The following is a 19263-nucleotide window of genomic DNA, read 5'->3' on the forward strand; positions in this document are numbered from 1 at the left end:
GAATCAAAATGACATTCTAAAAAGGAGGTCAATACTCCACAATAAAGCCAAGCACAGTGGCATACACCAGTAATCTGTGAGGTGGGAGGATCCAAGTTCCAGCCTAACCTGAGCAACTTGGCAAGAACCTGTCTGAAAAAAAAAAAAAAAATTAAAAAATAAAGGGTTGGGAGTGTAGGTCAGTACTCTCTGGGTTCAATCCCCAGTGTGGAGGAAAAAAACCAAGGGGAGAAAAATTTAACAACAACAACAAAAGACAGAGGGAAAAAAGAAACATAAAGCAATAATAAAATGATAGGCTGATATGGTCTAAATAAAAGTGGTTTATATACTGTTCCAACTATATTCTTCCTATGAGACATTTACCCCAAACATAATGATTCAGTAATAGATATAATAATAGATTCAGGGGTTGGGGGATTTAGCTCAGCGGTTCGGTGGCCTGCCTTGCAAGCGCAAGGACTCGAGTTCAATCCCAGGTACCAAAAAGAAAAAAAGAAAAAAGAAAAAGAAAAAATAATACATTCAAGTGAGGATATAGGTGATTTGTCACAAATATAACACTTTACACTGCACTTGTAATTTAATCAACTACAAGGTGACAGAGCAAATATCTTGTCCAAAGGAATAGAATACCAAGTATTCTTTGATTATTCTATAATCAAAACATAAATCCATAATATACAAGGACAACAGGAAAACTCTCATGTTCAAGTGTAAGTTTATTTCTAATTAAACAACAGCCCTAATAAAGAAGTATAATGAAAACAAGGAATTATTTGGGATTAAACAACAAACAAAATAAGATACCAAAATCAATGCATGCAGCTAAAAACAAACAAAAAGAAACTATGGCCATAAATGCCTATAGGATAAAAAGCAATCTACACAGTAATATGCACATCTAAGTCAATGCACTGGGAGGAACAAAAGGATGAAAATAATAAAGAACAAAAATTAAATGCAAAGCAAACATAAAATAGAGGATGAACAAAGCTGAACAGTGGTTCTTAGATGAAATTCATAAAAATGATACACGCGTACTAAGAACTAAGCAAGAAAAAAGGAAAAAGGGAACAATACAAGACAAGGTATCAGGAATGAAAGACATCACTGAAAACCCTGGGGATACTAAAAACTTGGGACTCTGTTAAGACTTATCTTATGCCAGTAAGTTTTAAAATTATGTTGAAAAAGTAGAAGCATGAGAAAGGGTAACTCCTTTAAAAAGTATAATATATCAAAAGTGATACATAAAAGAAAGACCTGAATACATAAATGTTCAACAGTTAGTTGAATCAATAATTTGAATCTTCTTGAGAACAGCTACAGGTCCAAAGACATCAATCCTAGACTGAACAAGCTCTTTCAAAAAACATTTTAAAAGGTATATTCCCCAATTCATTTGGTAAAGCTAACAGAATCTTTATAACAAATTGCACAGAATTTATGTAAGGGGGAAAAAAAAAATCTCACAATTTCACTCAGGAACAAAGACACAAAAATCCTAAGCAAAATATTAATAATCTAAACCACATACAAGAGAATATGCATGATGACCAAGATCAGTTTACACAAAGAGATGCGAATAGAGGGAGTTAACTGTCCTGGTTGGTTTTTCTAGAATGCAAAGTATCTAGGAAAAGATATTCTTGGGGCAATCAAGGTAGCTAGTTACTGTAGATACAAAGTTGACTGACTGTATAATATTAGACCAATGTAATTATCCACTGTAACAGAATGAAAAATAGTATGACTGTCTCAGATGCATAAAAATTTTGGGAGTATAGTCAACCCCACTCATAATTAAAGAAAAAAATTTACTTCACAAACTAGGAATACAAATTTAACTCCTGAATGATTAAAAAAAAAAAACCTACAAAAAAACCTACAGAAAACATCATACCTAATGGTGACACGTTGAATGCTTTCACTTTGAGATCACCATCAAGACTAGGATGCCCAGCTATCACCACTTCTATTCATCATTGTACCGGATGTCCTAGCCAGCAGAGTAAGACAAGAAAAATAAATAAAAGATATAAGGATCACAAAAACACTAAACTATTATTATTTGCAGATTACTATGTGTACATAAAAACAAGAGAATCTACAAATAAAATGGAATTTATGAGTTTAATGAGATTGCTGGATTAAACAAAAAAACCCTGTATGGGAAATCAACTGCATTTCTATATACCAGCAACAAGAAACTAAAAATTTTAAGGCACAGGCATTATTTATAAATTCATCAAAAATGACTAATCAAAAATAAGACTGATACTGTGAAAAATACCAAAACTTTTAGATTTTTAAAGACTTTAATAAATAGACAGATAATATATGTGCATGTGCATACATATACACATATACATACATAAACACACACACACACACACACACACACACTTTAATAAAGAAATACCATGTTCAGTGGTACCTTAGTTCATGAACTCAGTTCTCTCCGTAATTCTGGTCACAAACTAAACTGGATGAGAACCGAATCAAATTTCTCCATAAGGTAAACACTGAAACTAACCACTGAATTTGGTTCTCATCCAGCTTGGTTTATGACCAAAATCATGAAAAGAATCAAGTTCATGAACAGAAGTCCTACTGTTCATGGGCTAGATGACAATACTGCAAAGACACATTCTCCCAAATTTGTCTGTCCTTGGATTTAAAGCAATCCTAATTTAAAAAATCACAACAGGTTTACCCTGGAAATGTACCAAATGATTCTTAAATTTATATAAAGATGCAAAAAACATGAGTAGCTGAAGGTTTCCTGAAAAACAGTAACTCGCTTTAAATTTCTATTATTTAATACAATGCTGAATCATCACAAGGAGAGATTAATAGAATAGAGAGCCTGAAAAGAGAACCTAGAAACACATACATGTACACATGGACATATGATGTAGGACACGGTGAAATTTCAGAGAAACAGGGAAAAGGTTGGACTTTTAAAATAATGCTAGGACAGCTAGATAACCATATGGCAAGATCCCCATGTGTCACATTATACACAAAGATAAATCTCCAACTATAGATCTAAATGTGAAAGATAAACAAAGATGTAAATAAAAAATTAAGGGAAATATTTTCATGACCACAGTTGACAATTTCTTTACTTGACATAAAAGATACTAATCATAACAAGAAAGACAGATTACACTCTGTGAGAGACATCTGTTCTTAACTACTACCCTTAAGACGAGGAAAACAAGGGCTCAGTTGCAAAGAGAGGTATATAAATACTTAAGCATCAAAACATTAAAGAAAGGCAAGGACTTACAACTGCCAAAAATACAGGATATTGGTTGCCTAATGAAAAGGGGAAAAGGCTATAAATTGAAAAAGATAAGCAAGGCAGCTTCAGGAGTACCAAAAATATTCTGTTATCTCATGAGGATAGTAGTTACGTGGATGGATCACTCTTTCTAGAACTGTAAATTTGATTTATGCACTTTTTTGAGTTTAAAAAATAGTTAAAAATTCAATTCACTTAAATTCCAAGTGAAACCAATAGGAAACCAAGACTCATCAGAACTATTCAATAAAGTACCAAAAATGGCAAATTCTATTTCAAAATTAAATCAAAGTCAATTGTTCAAATGCTAGTACAGATTTGAAAGGATGAGAATGGCGTTCACATGGAAACCAAAGACCTTTTTGTTCAATGTGACCATGATGGAAAACTAATTTGTTTATCTAAATATATTTAACTATTGAATGATATGGTAGGCAGGTTCTAAAATGGCCTCCAAAACTCACCCACCTCAGCATTCACATTCTTGTGTAATTTTAAATTGGGAATGAAATTATGATTTGTTTCTAACACAAAAATCAGCAAAAGTGTTCGGATATTACTTCTATGATAAAGTTACAGAAAGTATGTGGCATTTGTCTTTTATTCACTCTTTCTGTTTTGTCACTCATTCCCTCTAAAAGAAGACAACTGGCATGTAGGGAAACCCTGTGGCCATGGGTATCTCTTTCCAGTAGCCAGGGAGCAAGCTTGGAAGAGTTCAGTCCTCAATTGCATCTTGAGATAAATGCCTCCCTGGCCAACCCCTTGACTGCAGCATGGTGAACAACCTAAGCCAAGGAACCTAGCTAGCTACTCTGCACTGAGATTCCTGACCTGACACATTAAATGTTTGATGTTTTAGCCCATCAAATTTGAGGGCAATATGTTATACAGCAACAGATAGTCAATGCAAATGCCTACAATGTGTCCTGTACCTTCCATTCCCCCTATACACTAAAGACAGTTAGTAGAGAAAAATAAAGATTGAGTATGTGTGGTGTGTGTCTATGGTGGCAGGGGAGTGGGGGGAGTGTCCTGGGGATTGAACTCTAGGTCTTGTCACTGATCCCTAACCTTTTATTATTTTTTTAGACTGAGATAAAATCTACAGAGTTGCCAAGCCAGTCTCAAACTTTGATCCTCTTGCTTCAATCTAACAGATTGCTAAGATTATAGGCCTGTGGCATCAAGCATTAAATACATGATTTTAATAGCCTTAAATTACTAGCCAAATATAATAATAATTTTAAATCTGAAAAGCAGATTCAACTTCAGTACTCTATATCAATTTACAAACAAAATCACAAATTTGAATGTTAATCTTAGAAAAAACAAATTCAAAAGTAATGATTTGCCTCTAGATCAATCTATATTTTACTTGAATAAGTCTAATTATGAAATACACTATAGGAGATAGTACCTTTAACAAATATATTTGCTTTGAGTATTAAAAATGCAAATATACAAGAAAATATAACCACTTGGTTTATTCCTGCTGCACTGAAACATGGGACATTAATCAACCATATTTCTAGAGTATACCTTATGATTCTATATTACTATAATACCAGATTCTACTAATAGAAAAAATTATGAAATTTAAATTTAATCAAAGTACTAGGTAAACTTTTAAAAGTTTAAACCCAGTTCCTTATTCAACTTATGTAATTAAAACTGAAATATTCAGTCATTCACTTAGGGATACAACTGAAAAAAAAAAAAAGCAAACCAAATTTTATTAAGGGCAATATAGTCACTAACCTGTTAGCCTGCTAGGTAAGGGCAGAAATGTTACAACTATAAGTTGCATCCTATCCCCTGAAACTATTTCAAGTCTAATGATTTGTTTTAGGCATCAATCAACAGACTCCTACAGAAGCTGTGAGTAATCCTAAAAAATTATCAGGGAACTAATGAAAACTTGAACCTCCAGGAATTTTTATGCTTGGACTGTTCACTTCATTGGTACCTTTACTAATTCATTATCAGGTACTTTCCTTTATACCAAATCTTATTCTCAATGAGTTCAAAGACTAAAAAATAGTGACACATAATTACATATTTTCTATTTTAAAATGTATAAAATATGAAAAATAATCATTTTCCACAACAAAAAAATGTTAAGTGCACATGATGCATTAATGACTTTATTTACATATGTTATAAAAATTTCAGGGCCAGGGATTTAGCTCAGTGGTTACACCACCTGCCTCTCTACAGGAAGGACCTGAGTTCAATACCCAGCACCAAAAAAAAAAAAAAAAAAAAATCAGCCTTTCTGTTCAAAAGGTGGTCCAAAGACCAAGAGCTTCAACATCACCTTGAGCTTACTAGAAATACAGCTTGTTAGGTTCCAACAAAGACCCTCTTAAATGAGAAAGTGAATTTTAATAAGATCCTAGGGTGATTCTGAGCATGAAGTAGTTTGAGGAAGTGTGCTACAGTAAGACATTTAAACAAATAAGTGGATATCACTTCCTTTCTTGCTCCCCCAATGAGAGACACAATGAAATGTTAAAAAATGCAATGAATATAAGTATTTCTCTTAACACACATATTAAAATCACAATTAACCTAGCGTAAGGATGAAAAAAATATAGTTATAAATCATGTAAAAAATATTTACCTATTATAAAAAATAACTAGCCAAATCTAATCCAAATTTTAATCAGAAAAAGCTAAAAAACGGCTAGGAACTGTGGTCCACACCTATAATTTGAAGTGCTTGGGAGGTGAGGCAGGAGGATTACAAATTCAAGGCCAGCCTGGGTGATTTAGCAAGCCTGCCCCTCTTTAAATACAACAGAAAAAATGATGGGCATTTAGCTCAGTGTTAAAGTGATTGACATAGCATACTTAACCTGGGTTCAATCCCTGACACCACAGAGAGGGGAAAAAAGAAAAAAACACCAGTTAAAAATAGGACATAAGAATAATCAAAAGAAGGGAGAATATCACATTAAAATAATGTAAAAGTTCTGATTATTTTGACAAAATAAAAATCTCATCTTTGTATTAGAAAAAAAAAGCCCAGATCACAGTACATAACAGACAGTCACTGCATTATCAAAAGTAAAAAGTACCACAACTAGACAGTTTTTAAAGTATATACATCGGAGATTTAAGACAGCTGGGAATTTAAAGAAAAAACAGATTTCAGAATTACTTTCATATGTTTCCCAGGACACAAAATTTTGATTATTTTATTTTCCCATATTTTGTACACATATAAGAAGATTCAGAAATTTTATACGTGCTAAATTAGAACATTCTGCTTATAAAACTTAATGCAAAATTGTCTTTTAGCTGTCCTGTGTGACTTTGGGTGACTTTCCAAGTTCTAAATAAGTAGTATTTTACTTAAGAAAAACTGTTAAGACTTTCAATTTTCCTACGTTTTCTTTTCATAATAATGAAGACACTGTCATTTAATAATTCTATTTTTTAAAAATTCTATTTTTTTACTCTTTGTAGGGGTGATATTAGTCTTTTTATGGTAAATGCTACTGAAAACTTTCCAAGTCATCTTGGAAAAGGGGTTTAAAAAATATCTAGTTATAAAGGCTTAAATTAAAAAAAAAGTTAGAAAAGCAAAACTTAAGAAAAATTCCTGAAAGTAAATGCTTTTTACACAGCAGAATAGTCAACAACAGTAAGTGAAACATTACAGAAAATACATAAAATAATATACCTCTCTCTTATTTCTTCTTGCAACTTTGAGGAATTCCATAAGGATCTGTAGTTGGGCTGCATGTGATTCCTACAATAGAAAAATTATAATTTTTCTTTTAAAAGATATAACTTTTGAGTTGAAGTTATATTTTCACTAACTCCACAGCATAAACAGCATGAAGCAATTTTATGCACCTATTTAAATTAGTGTTCAGTAAGTTTCTGACTTACAAACAGGTTCCGTTCTGGGAGAGTACTTGTAAGTCAGATTCATTAGTAATTGGACAAAGTGAGTCATATACAGTACACCTGTGAAACTTCACAACTTAAATTTTTGTAAGTCGGGGATTTACTATACTAACTCTAATTATCTATTTTCCATTTGCTAGCTGGCATTTCAAAAAGCAAGCAATTTTCCAAAATAAATGAAATTAATTTAAAAAGTAGGTGTTTACATGTAAAGAAATCTGTTTATGGGTAATGATTTTTCTTCCCAAACTTAAAACATCAAGACAAAAATTGTAGTTTCTAGAAATAAAACTCACTTTTCCCCTAAGAATTTCATTTGTAAGGATAAACATAATATAATAAATAGGGAGAAATCCATACCTTCCAAAGCCAAAATTTACTATTCCTGGTTATTATCTATAATACTCAAATAGATGTGATAATTAACATATTTTGTAGAAGATTTCAGTGAAAATCAAACACTTGAAAACAAAAAACTTCTAATATAAATGGGTGACAATAGTAAATCCCTAAAAATGGTAATTAAGATAATACTGATTATTAATAATTATTATTCTTGATATTTACTATCAAAAATAATAAAACAAGTATTCATCTATTATTGTTGAAACTCATAAAAAGAGCCAAGGAATTCCAGGTGCATCTGATAAATATATGTAAAGGGAGTATCAAAAGCTATAAATGGGAATAATGAGAGTTTTACAAACATATATAATTGTATTTTTTTTCTTATTTGTTTGAAAGGGAGAATAAAAACAGCTAGTAGATTAATTCCCAAATAAAAATAAATAGAATTATCAGGGGTATTTATTAAAATAAACACTGGATCAGATTTTAGAAATCCTGATTCTTTTGCTCTGCATAAGATCCCAGGAATCTGTTTAATAAGGGCCCAGATGACAAAAAAAAAAGAAAAAATCAAAATTTGGAGAATCATGATATAATACATATTACAAAAAACATGGCTACCTCAAACCTATCAAACATATTCCCACAATTTATACAGCCTTTTGAGAAGGGAGGTATCTTTGTACTTTAAAGGATAAGAGGCAAAACCAATGAAAAATCTTAAGTCCTATCTTCAAAATAAGTTTGAATACTTATTGCAACCAAAATCAGTATGCAATAATTCAACTGATTTAGAAAAGGAGGGAAAAAAATCCCAAAGCCTCAACTACATACACTAAGAACTCAGTACTTTCCTCTGCAGTTTAATCTTCTTCAAATACAGATGGTTCCTCACTTGTGATGGTTCTACTTAAGTTTTTTCATCTTTTATCGTGGTACTCAGTAGGAACTGTATTATAAATTTTTATCTTTTTCCTGGCTAGCCACATACAATCCAATACCATCTAGAGATGCTGGCCCACAGAAAGTCACAACTCCCAGTCTAGTTATCAGATTATGAAGATAAAGAAACACACCACAGTGTATTGTGTTCCTAAACCAAGTGTGTTAGGTTAAAAGTATTTTCAACTTATGATACATTTTCCAGGCTGTAACCCTCCCAATAAGTACTGTAACACATAACTTTGAGAAAGCAGATAAATGAAACAAGTATGAAACTGTAATTTCACATATATAACTCTGGAAAAAAATTATGTGAGATAATGGAAGACTTTAAAAAATAGAAACAGGAAGAACATAGCTCAATAGGCCAAAATGTCATACAATATTCTCTTAGAACAGTCTCAGAAACTGACCATGAAAGTAATCCCCTAAAGCTGTTTAACCCACTACTAAAAACAGAAATATTTGTTCTCAAAATATTTCTTACCAACTGTCAAAACTTAAAAAAAGATATAATGACCATTCAGCCCAATTCTTTCCTTTTCAGGAAACAACAGAGTAAGAAAAACAATGCAAAGAAATAGGAAAGGGGAATAAAAGAAATATACATATTTAAAATCTTAGTCTCTATATTGTCCTTCTTACAACTTAACACATTTTTATCAAATTGTTCTATCTGGTCCATAAGTCAATTATCTTAAGAGAAAGCATGTCTGCCATCTGGAATGGAATATGCTTTGATATTTAGAAAATACTGATTTTTCTGTATTTCCCTATTCTATCTAACTAGATTTGCTTTATTTTAAAAGAAAAATCACCCCTGTTACGGAAATGGCCTAACAATTAAGCATGTGAATTAAGTATTTAAGTCTTGTACCAATTTTATGCTTTAGTATCCTTCTGATAAGAGGTATGCTAGGTAAGTTTTCCAAGTGGGAGAAAATGGACTGGTCAGACTTAAGTAAACATTCAGTGTAGTTCATCTTTTTATACTTTATTGTATGCAAATAACTTAATCCTTATGAGTGTAGTTACTGGTTACCATGAGCTTATCTTCCCAAGTAGTTAACTCTACAATAGTTTCTCAACATCAGAACTAGCACATTCAAGGAAGAAACGTGTCCACTTCCATAATAAGCCTTTCCAAAGAGAATGGTATTATTTTCACAAAGCAAAATGACTATTTATAGTTAATGATAAAGTACTATTTTTACAAAAAAGGTAAAAGATTTTGAATGTTTCGATCACAAAGAAATAATATATTTTTAGGAGATAAATGCTTATATGAATGAACACATAAAGCATCATATGCTATCACATAAATATGCAAAATTTTTCTTATTTAAAAAGAACTGAAATATAAATAAGAACAATTAAAAAGTGAAAAGGTTGCTTCTAGGAAGTTGATATGAAGGATAAAGAATGATGAAACTACCATAGGAACTGCTAATGTTTGCTATCAATTTTGTTAATAACATTTGACACTGCAAATTAGGAGAAAAAAATCATTTGATTTTTTTTAAATGAACAGGAAAAGTAGAAGAGAGAAAAAGAACTTTCCAGGTATGATGACAGAAGTCAAGAGTCCTAAGATTTAACCTAAAAATACTTAATACCTTTATTCCTTATGGGCATCAGGCTTCCCTTAGGTAACACGTCACTAACAAAGGTCATTTTGCCATACCTTATTCACAACTTACTCTTGTATATATCAACACATTTTCTTTCTTACATTTACTGTGAAAGGAAAATTTCTAAATATGCACTTCTGGTTGTACTACTTACAACAGCCGTCAAGTTTGTATACAGGCATGAACCTTTATTTTTATTTTTATTTTTCAGGCATCATCTTTGAGTCTATGTGGACACAGGGAAAAAAATACTACCACCACCACTACCTATCCCCTGGCATGGGGGATCAAACTGAGGACCTTGTGCTTGCCAAGTAGGCATGGTGCCACTGAGCTAAATCCCAGCCATTGGACACAGAAAATTAAAAAACAAAACAAAACAAATATTTAACCTTCAAATTTCTCTTGAAAAACTGATCTGCTTACCAAATTTCACTCCAGTTCTCTTCAAAATTTCTCATTTCACTCTCTTTACATCAGTGGAGCCATGCGGGGGGGGGGGTGCAGGACAAAGCTTATCTTTTACCTTATCTCAAATTAACTTTGATGAATGCGCCTGGGGTATAAAAGTTTTTAGAATAACAAAACAACGCAATACAAAACACTGCTGTTTGGAAATTCGAATGGCTCTAAATAAAGATGAGATAATAAATTCCTTAAAAGTGAAGTATTCCCCATCCTATGGAGGATATGAAATTAAAAGATGACTTATATTCCTATGGGTAAAGCAGCATACATACTTAACTCTGCAGTACACAGCTATAAAGTGTTTTTTTTTTTTTTTTTTGTAGCAGTGGGACATGAACTGAGCCTTTTCAGTCCTTTCTTCTCTCCTACTTTCCTTCCTTTCTATTATCTAGCAGATAGTCTTTAAATTCCCCCTATTGGGCTTGAATTTGCATTCCTAGAGCTTCACCTCCCAGAGGCTGAGATTAGAGGTGTGTACCATAATACCCAGCTGTGTGACATGATTTTAATAGAAAACATTTAAATAGAAAATATGAACACTCAAAAAAAAAAAAAAGAAAATATGAACACTCAAAAAAAAAAAAAAGAAAATATGAACACTCAATTAAAACATTAGCTAAAAAGAACATAAAGCCTTGAAACAATTTCAGAATGTCTATGCTTCAAAGCATAAGCAAATTTGTAAAAAAGTGACAAAATACAGTAGTTCATAGAATGAGTAAACCGTAATGTATTATAGTCAACACTTTCCCAATGCCAAGGGCTTGACTACTAAAATTGAAAAAGGTGACCAATTCAGATTATAGACAGTGACAATGTACTAATTTTTCAAAAAAACATAAAAGATGATCATGAATTTTTTTCACAACAAAAACCATAAATATTTTAGGAAATAAATGTTTACTATGAAGAATACATGCATCACAACTTTGGATGGTACCTGATGTTAAATGTAGAAGGACTGCAGAAGCAGTAACAAAAAATGAGATAAAAACATATACTACTTTTAAAAGTCAATGAAACAAAGCCAACTGAAGCAGTAACTGAGCCCAACTCATCTAGATTTCTGAGTTAGACGAAAAACAATCCCTCTCTCATCCTTACAGTCTGAGAAAGGAAAACACCACACTACGAAAGAAGAAAATATATCAACAACTTTAATCTCTATACAACTTTTGAATGTAGGAGAGAATACAACAAAAAAATTCTAAGACATGCAAAGAAGTCAAAAAATCAAAAGCAAAAGAGACAACGCAAGTCATTTCAGATTGTCTAGATGCTGAAATACGGAAAGGACTTTAAAAAAATCACTATAAGTGGGTCACTATAAAAGGATTTAGAGGACAAAATGAGTAGAGATGGCAAATTACAGGAAAGAAATCAAAATAAACATAAATACGAGCAATGAAAAATATGGCTAATTTTTTTTTTAAATTTAAGGTTAAAAACTATCTCAGGTTAGAAACACACTAGATATAGCAAAAGAAAGGAATAAAGAACAGTTCAATATAAATTATTTAAGTTTATAGGAAAAAGTGAAAAAAAATGATAGTATCAGAACTCTAAGGGATATGAAACACTAGCAACATAATTGGAACTCTAAAGGGAAAAGTACAGTGTGGAATGAAAAATGGTTCACAATGTTCAAAACTACAAAGTCCTACTTCCTAAAAACCCAAGAAAGATAAATGTTTTTTTTTAAAAGGGGAAAACTAGGAATATCATAAACACACTGCTGAAAAACAAGGTCAAAATGAAAATATTAAATCCAGTAAGACAATATACAGAAGTACCTTAGTTCTGTTTGGCAAAGTTTTGTTTTTGTTTGCAAATTCTGAATCTGGTGACAAACACAATCACAGCCATCTTTTCCAGACATAAGTGTGGCCATCTTTTCCAGAATTGTAGAACAAATTAAGTTTGTGAACCAAGGTACCACTGTACTACCTTTAATAGAACAGTAAAAAGGACTGCTGGTTTTAGCAGAAACAAAAGGGCAATGAAAATATCTTTAAAAGGTAGGAGGAAAGGGAAGGTGGATGGGTGGGTGGGTGGACTCACTCTAGGATTCTATATACAACCAAACAATTTTAAAATAAACTGTAAAGAAAGTTCTACAAATGAAAGAAAAGAGTTGGATGAAAGCAAAATACTGAAAATAAAAAAATGAAGAGTACATGAAAATTTAAATACTAAGGTTAAAAAAACAACAACAATTTTAGCCAAGTTCATAATACAGTTTGATTAAAAAAAAAAAAAAAAAGCAAAAAGCAAAAAGCATGTTAGGTACAAGGCATTGGAGATAAAATAGATTCATGAATTGAAAAGAGCAATAGAAACTATCTAAAATGAACTACACAGGTGAAAAACAGCAAAAAATTATTTACCATTGATCTGTGCAACACCTTCAACAAACCTAATAAAATGTATAATTCAAGAATTTCTAAGGTGTAAGGGAAAGAATATTTTAAGAAATACTGGCTGAAAAATTTCTAAATCTGATGAAAATTATAAACCCACACATCCAAAAAGCTCAAGAATCCCACTAACAAGAAATGTAGTATAGCACACCATAATCAAAATGCTTAAAATCAGAAAAAAAGTATTTTAAACTGTGAGAGACACATTTCCTTAACAGGACAAAAGACAAAAATGACAACAGACTTCTCACCTAAAATGATGTAAGTCAGAAGACAAGGAAGTAACATCTTTTCCAAAGTCAACTTAAAATTTTATACTGATAATGGAAGTATTTTCAAACACAAGGGTGAAACAAAGACTTTATCAGACATACAAAAGAATTAATTTAAACCAGTTGTGGTAGCATCCTCCTGTAATCCCAGCCCTCTGGGAGGATGATGTAGAAAGAGCATAAATTCTAGTTCAGCATTCACAGTTTAGCAACTTATCAAAACTCTTATTCAGAACAAAAAACTAAAAGGGGATTAAGAACAAAATTCACTTGTGAAAGCCCCCCCCCGTCAGCTGGGCGTGGTGGCGCACGCCTATAATCCCAGCACTGGAGAGGCCGAGGCAGGAGGATCACTGTGAGTTGGAGACCAGCGTGGGCTACATAGTGAGTTCCAGCTCAGTTTCAACTACATAGTGAGACCCTGTTAAAAAAAAAAAAAAAAAAAAAAAAAAAAAAAGCCTTGGGTTCAATGCTCAGTACCACAAAAAGAAAGACAATAATAAATTTATCATCAGGACATCTGCATGGAAAAAATGATAAAGGATGTCCTTAAGCAGAAGAAAAATTACAGCAGCTAAAAATCTGATCTACACAAAAGAACAGTTTGCCAGAAATGGTATGTATGAGACTTTAGAAAAATCTCTTATTTAAACCACAATTAATGTATTATGGAGTTTATAACATATGTAGAATAAATAAAATGTATGACAAAAAGTAGTACAATGACCAGGAAAGGAAACAGAAGCACAGTGACAAGTTTCTTCCAATATAGATGGGAGTGAATTATTTGAAGGTAGAATATGGTGATTACTGCATTAAGAACTCAAAAGCATCCACTAAAAAAGCAAAAGAAAACTGTGTAACTAAAGCCTACAAAGTAGATGAAATAGAATAATCTAAAATCCTGAAAATTCATTTGCCAAAATAAATGTTTGGTAAAGTGGCAATACCCAAAATATATATACAAACACATACTATTAATTAAAAATTAATAAGGAAAAATGTATTAGGAAAACACACAGGACATCAATAAGGACAGGATATAGGAAACCAATATGACATGACCTAGCAAATGAAAACATTTTCAACTTCACTATAATCGCAGGCATGTTTAAAAAAATATTTATCTGCTATTTATCACCTTGACAGAAACCAAAACAGAAAAAATACTAAGTGTTTTTAAAGTACGATCCAAAAGAAGATCCATTTGGAAAGATCCAATAAGAAAAACAATTTGCCAGCTACCACAGGTGTCACTGCACGTGCATTTGATATTAGTACTCAAGAGGTTTAGGGAAGAGGATTGCTGCAAGTTCAAGGTCAATCAGAACTATAAAATGAGTTCAAAAACAACTTAAACTGCAGAACAAGACCCTGTCTTTAAAAAAGGAAAAGAAAAATTGCTAATATCTATTATTTAATAAGGCTAAAATATGTACACACATCTTATTACCTGAAAACAACACTCCTAAAAGAATATAACTAGGTGCATATTGTAAAACAAAGCACTAAATGATGTACTGACATTCAAAGGTTTAATGCCATCAAACAGGTATTTTCTTACAATGGATTACTACAGGGAAATTAAATTAGATCTGTTTAGCAATATGTACCTTAAAAAGTAAACAAAGAGGTACATGTAAAAAGGATAACTATAATATGAAACCTTCATGCAAACTTTTAATTTATAAAAATAAAACTTCTGTAGTTGTAAATATTAATATAGATACTCTCTATATAAGGAAACTTTATATATACTTGCGAAGGATTCTTACAAGTGGTTACTCTGGGAAAAGGTAATGAGATGAAAGAATTTTAAATATAACAACTATTTAACCATTTAAAAGTTTACCCGAGGTCATTCCCGCAGCACGTTTGTCTACATAATGACTAACCTGAGCATTGTTCACACAGGTGCCATTTCACCTGGTTGATTCTTGTACTGAATAAATTTGATAAAACTATCATCTTTATATTTCTTGTTATATTATTGTATAAAAATTAATGACAAAAATATTCAATTTTTTATCATACTGTGTTTAATTGGTTCTCAAAACTGAAGTCAAAGACATACAGCAAAGTATTATCATTTATTAAAACACAGACTATGTCACAGTCTTCTGTATACCTGAAATATTCAAGTAAAACAATAACATGAAGTCTATGATAAGAATTTTACTTGAAGCTGGGTACCTCTTCAGAAAAAAAAAGGATCTGTGATCTAAAATTAATATAACTGTATTTCTTCAATTCTAAGACAAAAAAACATAAGAGAAACAAAAACTATATTTATCCTGTCAAAAGGCAGGTTAGCAGTCCTCACATTCAATATTAATTGTTTTCAGAATGGTGCCCATCCACCAACACACCAGTTAAGTGTGCCTGGCCCACAATATGTATTCCAGAGAGCTCCTCTCTTGCCAAGTCTTGGTAAAGGGAGGATTTTCAGCCCTTACTATATATATGTTATGTGATATGTGGTACCCACTACTCCCAAATCCAGGGCCTCTGTTTAACAAGAGTTCTTGGCATTCCCCTCACTGCTGGTTTAGTATACATATTTTTTCAGATCTGAAAGTCTATTACCTGTTGTTCCTCTGCTCTATAGCTCACAAAAATATTCTTGCCATTGTCTCCTCTCCCATTTTCTTAGTCCCTATTGTCCGTGTATTGTCATCTTCAGTTTCAAAAGGGAACAGGGTAACTTTATTGTCAAAATAATAACTTATTCTCAGAATGAAGTCTATCTACATCATCTATCACTATGTGAAAATATTTATTTATCTATACACACACACAGTCCAATCTTGTCTGCAACCTTCAACATATAACAGTAGATGATTAAAACCACAGGAGAAATTCCCACAATCTGAGAAGACTAAAAAAGACACCATAGAAAACACCCATGTTGGCTGGCTCAATCTCACATACTGCTTTCTCTTATTAACAGATTCTCACCTTTTTAGTGGGATCTAGGTCTAAGTAAATCAGAATCTATCCAGTTTTTTAACTGAAGTTGGAAAATAGAGCCCTTTATCTGCTTTCACCAAAAAAAAAAAAAAAAACAAGGTAGAGATGACTGCATTATCTATATAACAAGAGGAAAGTCTATCAGAAAAGAAAAAGAAAATCATAGCTGTTGCATTCAAATAAACATAAGGGGCAAAAAAGACAGACTATCAGCAACATTCAAATCTGTGATCTCATTTGCTTCTAGTCTACCAGAGAAACCAGTTCTAACCTTAAATTCTGGCTGTTCAGTTCATCCTTTGTGTGAATGAGTACTAAAATATTTCCCCCCTACAATCTCAATAAATACCCTTCATATGCTTAAGCTAGGCATGATGATGTGCATTTGCTCACACAAAGGTGTGCTGCTTATAATATATTCATTCCTAATACATAAGATTTTACATTTTGCATTTTCACATTTATATAAAATAAATGCAATTTTACATTTTTTCTTAATTGTATGAAACAATATTGAAATCCATTAATCTCTTTAAATGCCTTTAGATAAGCCAGACTAATGATGCTTACTTAACCCAATCAAATCAACATATAACTGCTGAAAATAGTACTTCACTTTTATGGTGATAAAAATAATCTCTTATTTCCTCCTCCAAATCTCAAATGTAAATGGAATGATATGGCGAAAATGACAGTCACTAGAAGATTCGCAGTATAATTATTTGCTATTGAAATAAAATTATACTCCCTTTAACACTTGGTGTTTGTTAATACAAATTGACCATTGCAAACAGTTATATTAAAAGGAATTTATTTTTTTCTTTAACTCAGGGGGACTCTTTCAGAAGATATATTTTCTGGCCAAATAAAAAAGATGGATTATTGACTATTAATTTTAAAACATTTCTGGATCATTTTCTTTTCAGTAAACATTATCATTTAAAACAAAAGAATAAATTTTAAATTCATCTGCTACTTACTGCTTCCAGTTGTTTCTTCTTCTGTACTAGTAACTCCAACATGAGATTGACATTGGCTAAATCAAGGTTATCTTGATCAGTTCCCAATAAATCTTGAAATATCTGCCACCTGTGGCCATTCTAAAAATGAAGAAAAACAGTAACTTCCTAACAAGATTGTTGTACATTCTCTAAAACAAAGGCTTAACTGCTATTTTCCAATACACTTATTACACAGATATAAAAAAATACAGTGGAAAAAATTGGAAATAATTTCCAAACAATACTTTGCCAACTACCTGGCTCCCACACCCTTCTCCATGTAATTTAAATACCATTTCTCCTTTAAATGAATTCAGACAATAGATATGAAAGGCCCATTAATGACAAAAGTTAACAGAATTCAAAACAAGTAAACAGATTTTAATTATCTACCATATTTTCAACTTTGCAACTGGCAAAGTATTAATTTAAGCTCATCTGTCTCAATAATTTGGAGCTAATCCTTTTGAACTGAGAATCTAAAAATATCTGCTCAGTTTTTGTCATAAACGATCCTTCAAACATCACATATTACAAGCCAATTCTGTCTCAATGTGACTTCACTAGATCTTTCAAAAGATGATACTCTTTTGACAGGTGTGGTGGTGCACATCTGTAATTCCACTTGAGAGGATGAGGCAGGAAGACTGCCAAGAGTTCAAGGCCAGCCTGGGCTACAAAGGACCTCAAAGCTACCCTGAACTACATAAAAAGACCTTGTCTCAAAGTTCTACAATGAAATTAGAAGTTATTTATTTCAATAGAATCATACATTTCCTTTAAGAAAAACAAATTATATACTAATTTTAATATTTAGTTAATACTAAATAATAAACTGAAATTTATTAAAAATAGTAATAAGAATTGAAACATACGGTGCTACTCACTGAGTGGTCCAATTTGAACCTCTTTTCCTCAAATCTTTGCTTCTGTTTGAGAATAAGTTCATTCACTGAAAACAGAAACAAAAATCACATATAAATTGCATTTGTTATATGTGTCTTCTAATTCTTCTGTTTACAGATTCTGTTTTAACTTTACAAAGCCTGAAAAGCTAAAAAGATCATATACAAAAATTAGGTTTTTATAGTATTTCAAATCAGAAAGTTTTCTTGACTCTATTATTATGACTTCTATTACCACAGGAAAATTGTTTAGAATATGTACTTACTCTTACACCTTTCTCAAGGATGACACTATTGGTAAATGGGGAGAGAGTATTCTTTACTATATGTCTCTTGTGCTACAGGTTCAAAGGCATAGGTAACTAACTGAGCACCCATAAGTACCGATGACTTATTTTACAACTTTTCTGTAAATATTATGGAAAATACTATCAGTTACCTATCCAAAAACTCACCAACAAAGCACACTAATTCAGTTTTTTATGTGTTCCTATAACTAACAAAAAACTATCTTTTATGAAGCTAAAAAACAAAGTAGGACCCTCACAACTCAAACAACTCAGAGAGTGTTAAAAAATGTTTCCAAACATGCATCTCAAAATAATTCAGTTAGTCTCTAGAGTTTATCATAAATTTAACCATTTATTTTCAAAACTAGCCCCTTTTCTAATTGAGAACTGTTATTTCTAATTTAGAAACTGAACTGTATATTTTTTTCTTGATAATATGATTGTTTTCCCCAAATGACGTGCCACCATAACTTTCAGAAAGGCTAGATCTTTCCCCAAGTTCACAGTAATATTATTAACTAACCTAAGCCAATATAATCATTTATGCCCTTTCCAATGACTGATGTGGACTCATGTATGTAATTTAGATTCAACCAATGAAACATGTGCTGTTTTTCAGTTCAATGCCTTTAGAAGGAAATGATTAGATCTAGTCACCTTGCAATAGATTATAGCTGGCCAAAGAATCAGGTCAGATGCTGAGGAGGAAAGAATGAATAGAAGAGTATCACACTGAATTAACTAGCTCTGAAAATTCTTCTGTATAATGTTTAAGTCAATAT

General features: G+C 31.8%; 1 protein-coding gene across 1 annotated transcript in view; it reads right to left on the reverse strand.

The window, feature by feature from the left end:
- Cop1 (COP1 E3 ubiquitin ligase) overlaps positions 1–19263 on the reverse strand; it is a 178275-nt gene that overhangs the window by 131066 nt on the left and 27946 nt on the right. The window contains exons 4-5 of the mRNA XM_033762106.1: positions 18162–18238; positions 17266–17385 (exon numbers count right to left, since the gene is read on the reverse strand). Coding sequence (XP_033617997.1) covers positions 17266–17385; positions 18162–18238 — 197 coding nt within the window. The remainder of the gene's footprint in view (positions 1–17265; positions 17386–18161; positions 18239–19263) is intronic.

The sequence above is a fragment of the Fukomys damarensis genome, unplaced genomic scaffold (genome assembly GCF_012274545.1).
Source record: "Fukomys damarensis isolate Sample0158 unplaced genomic scaffold, DMR_v1.0_HiC HiC_scaffold_11, whole genome shotgun sequence".
Taxonomy (NCBI): Eukaryota; Metazoa; Chordata; class Mammalia; order Rodentia; family Bathyergidae; genus Fukomys; species Fukomys damarensis.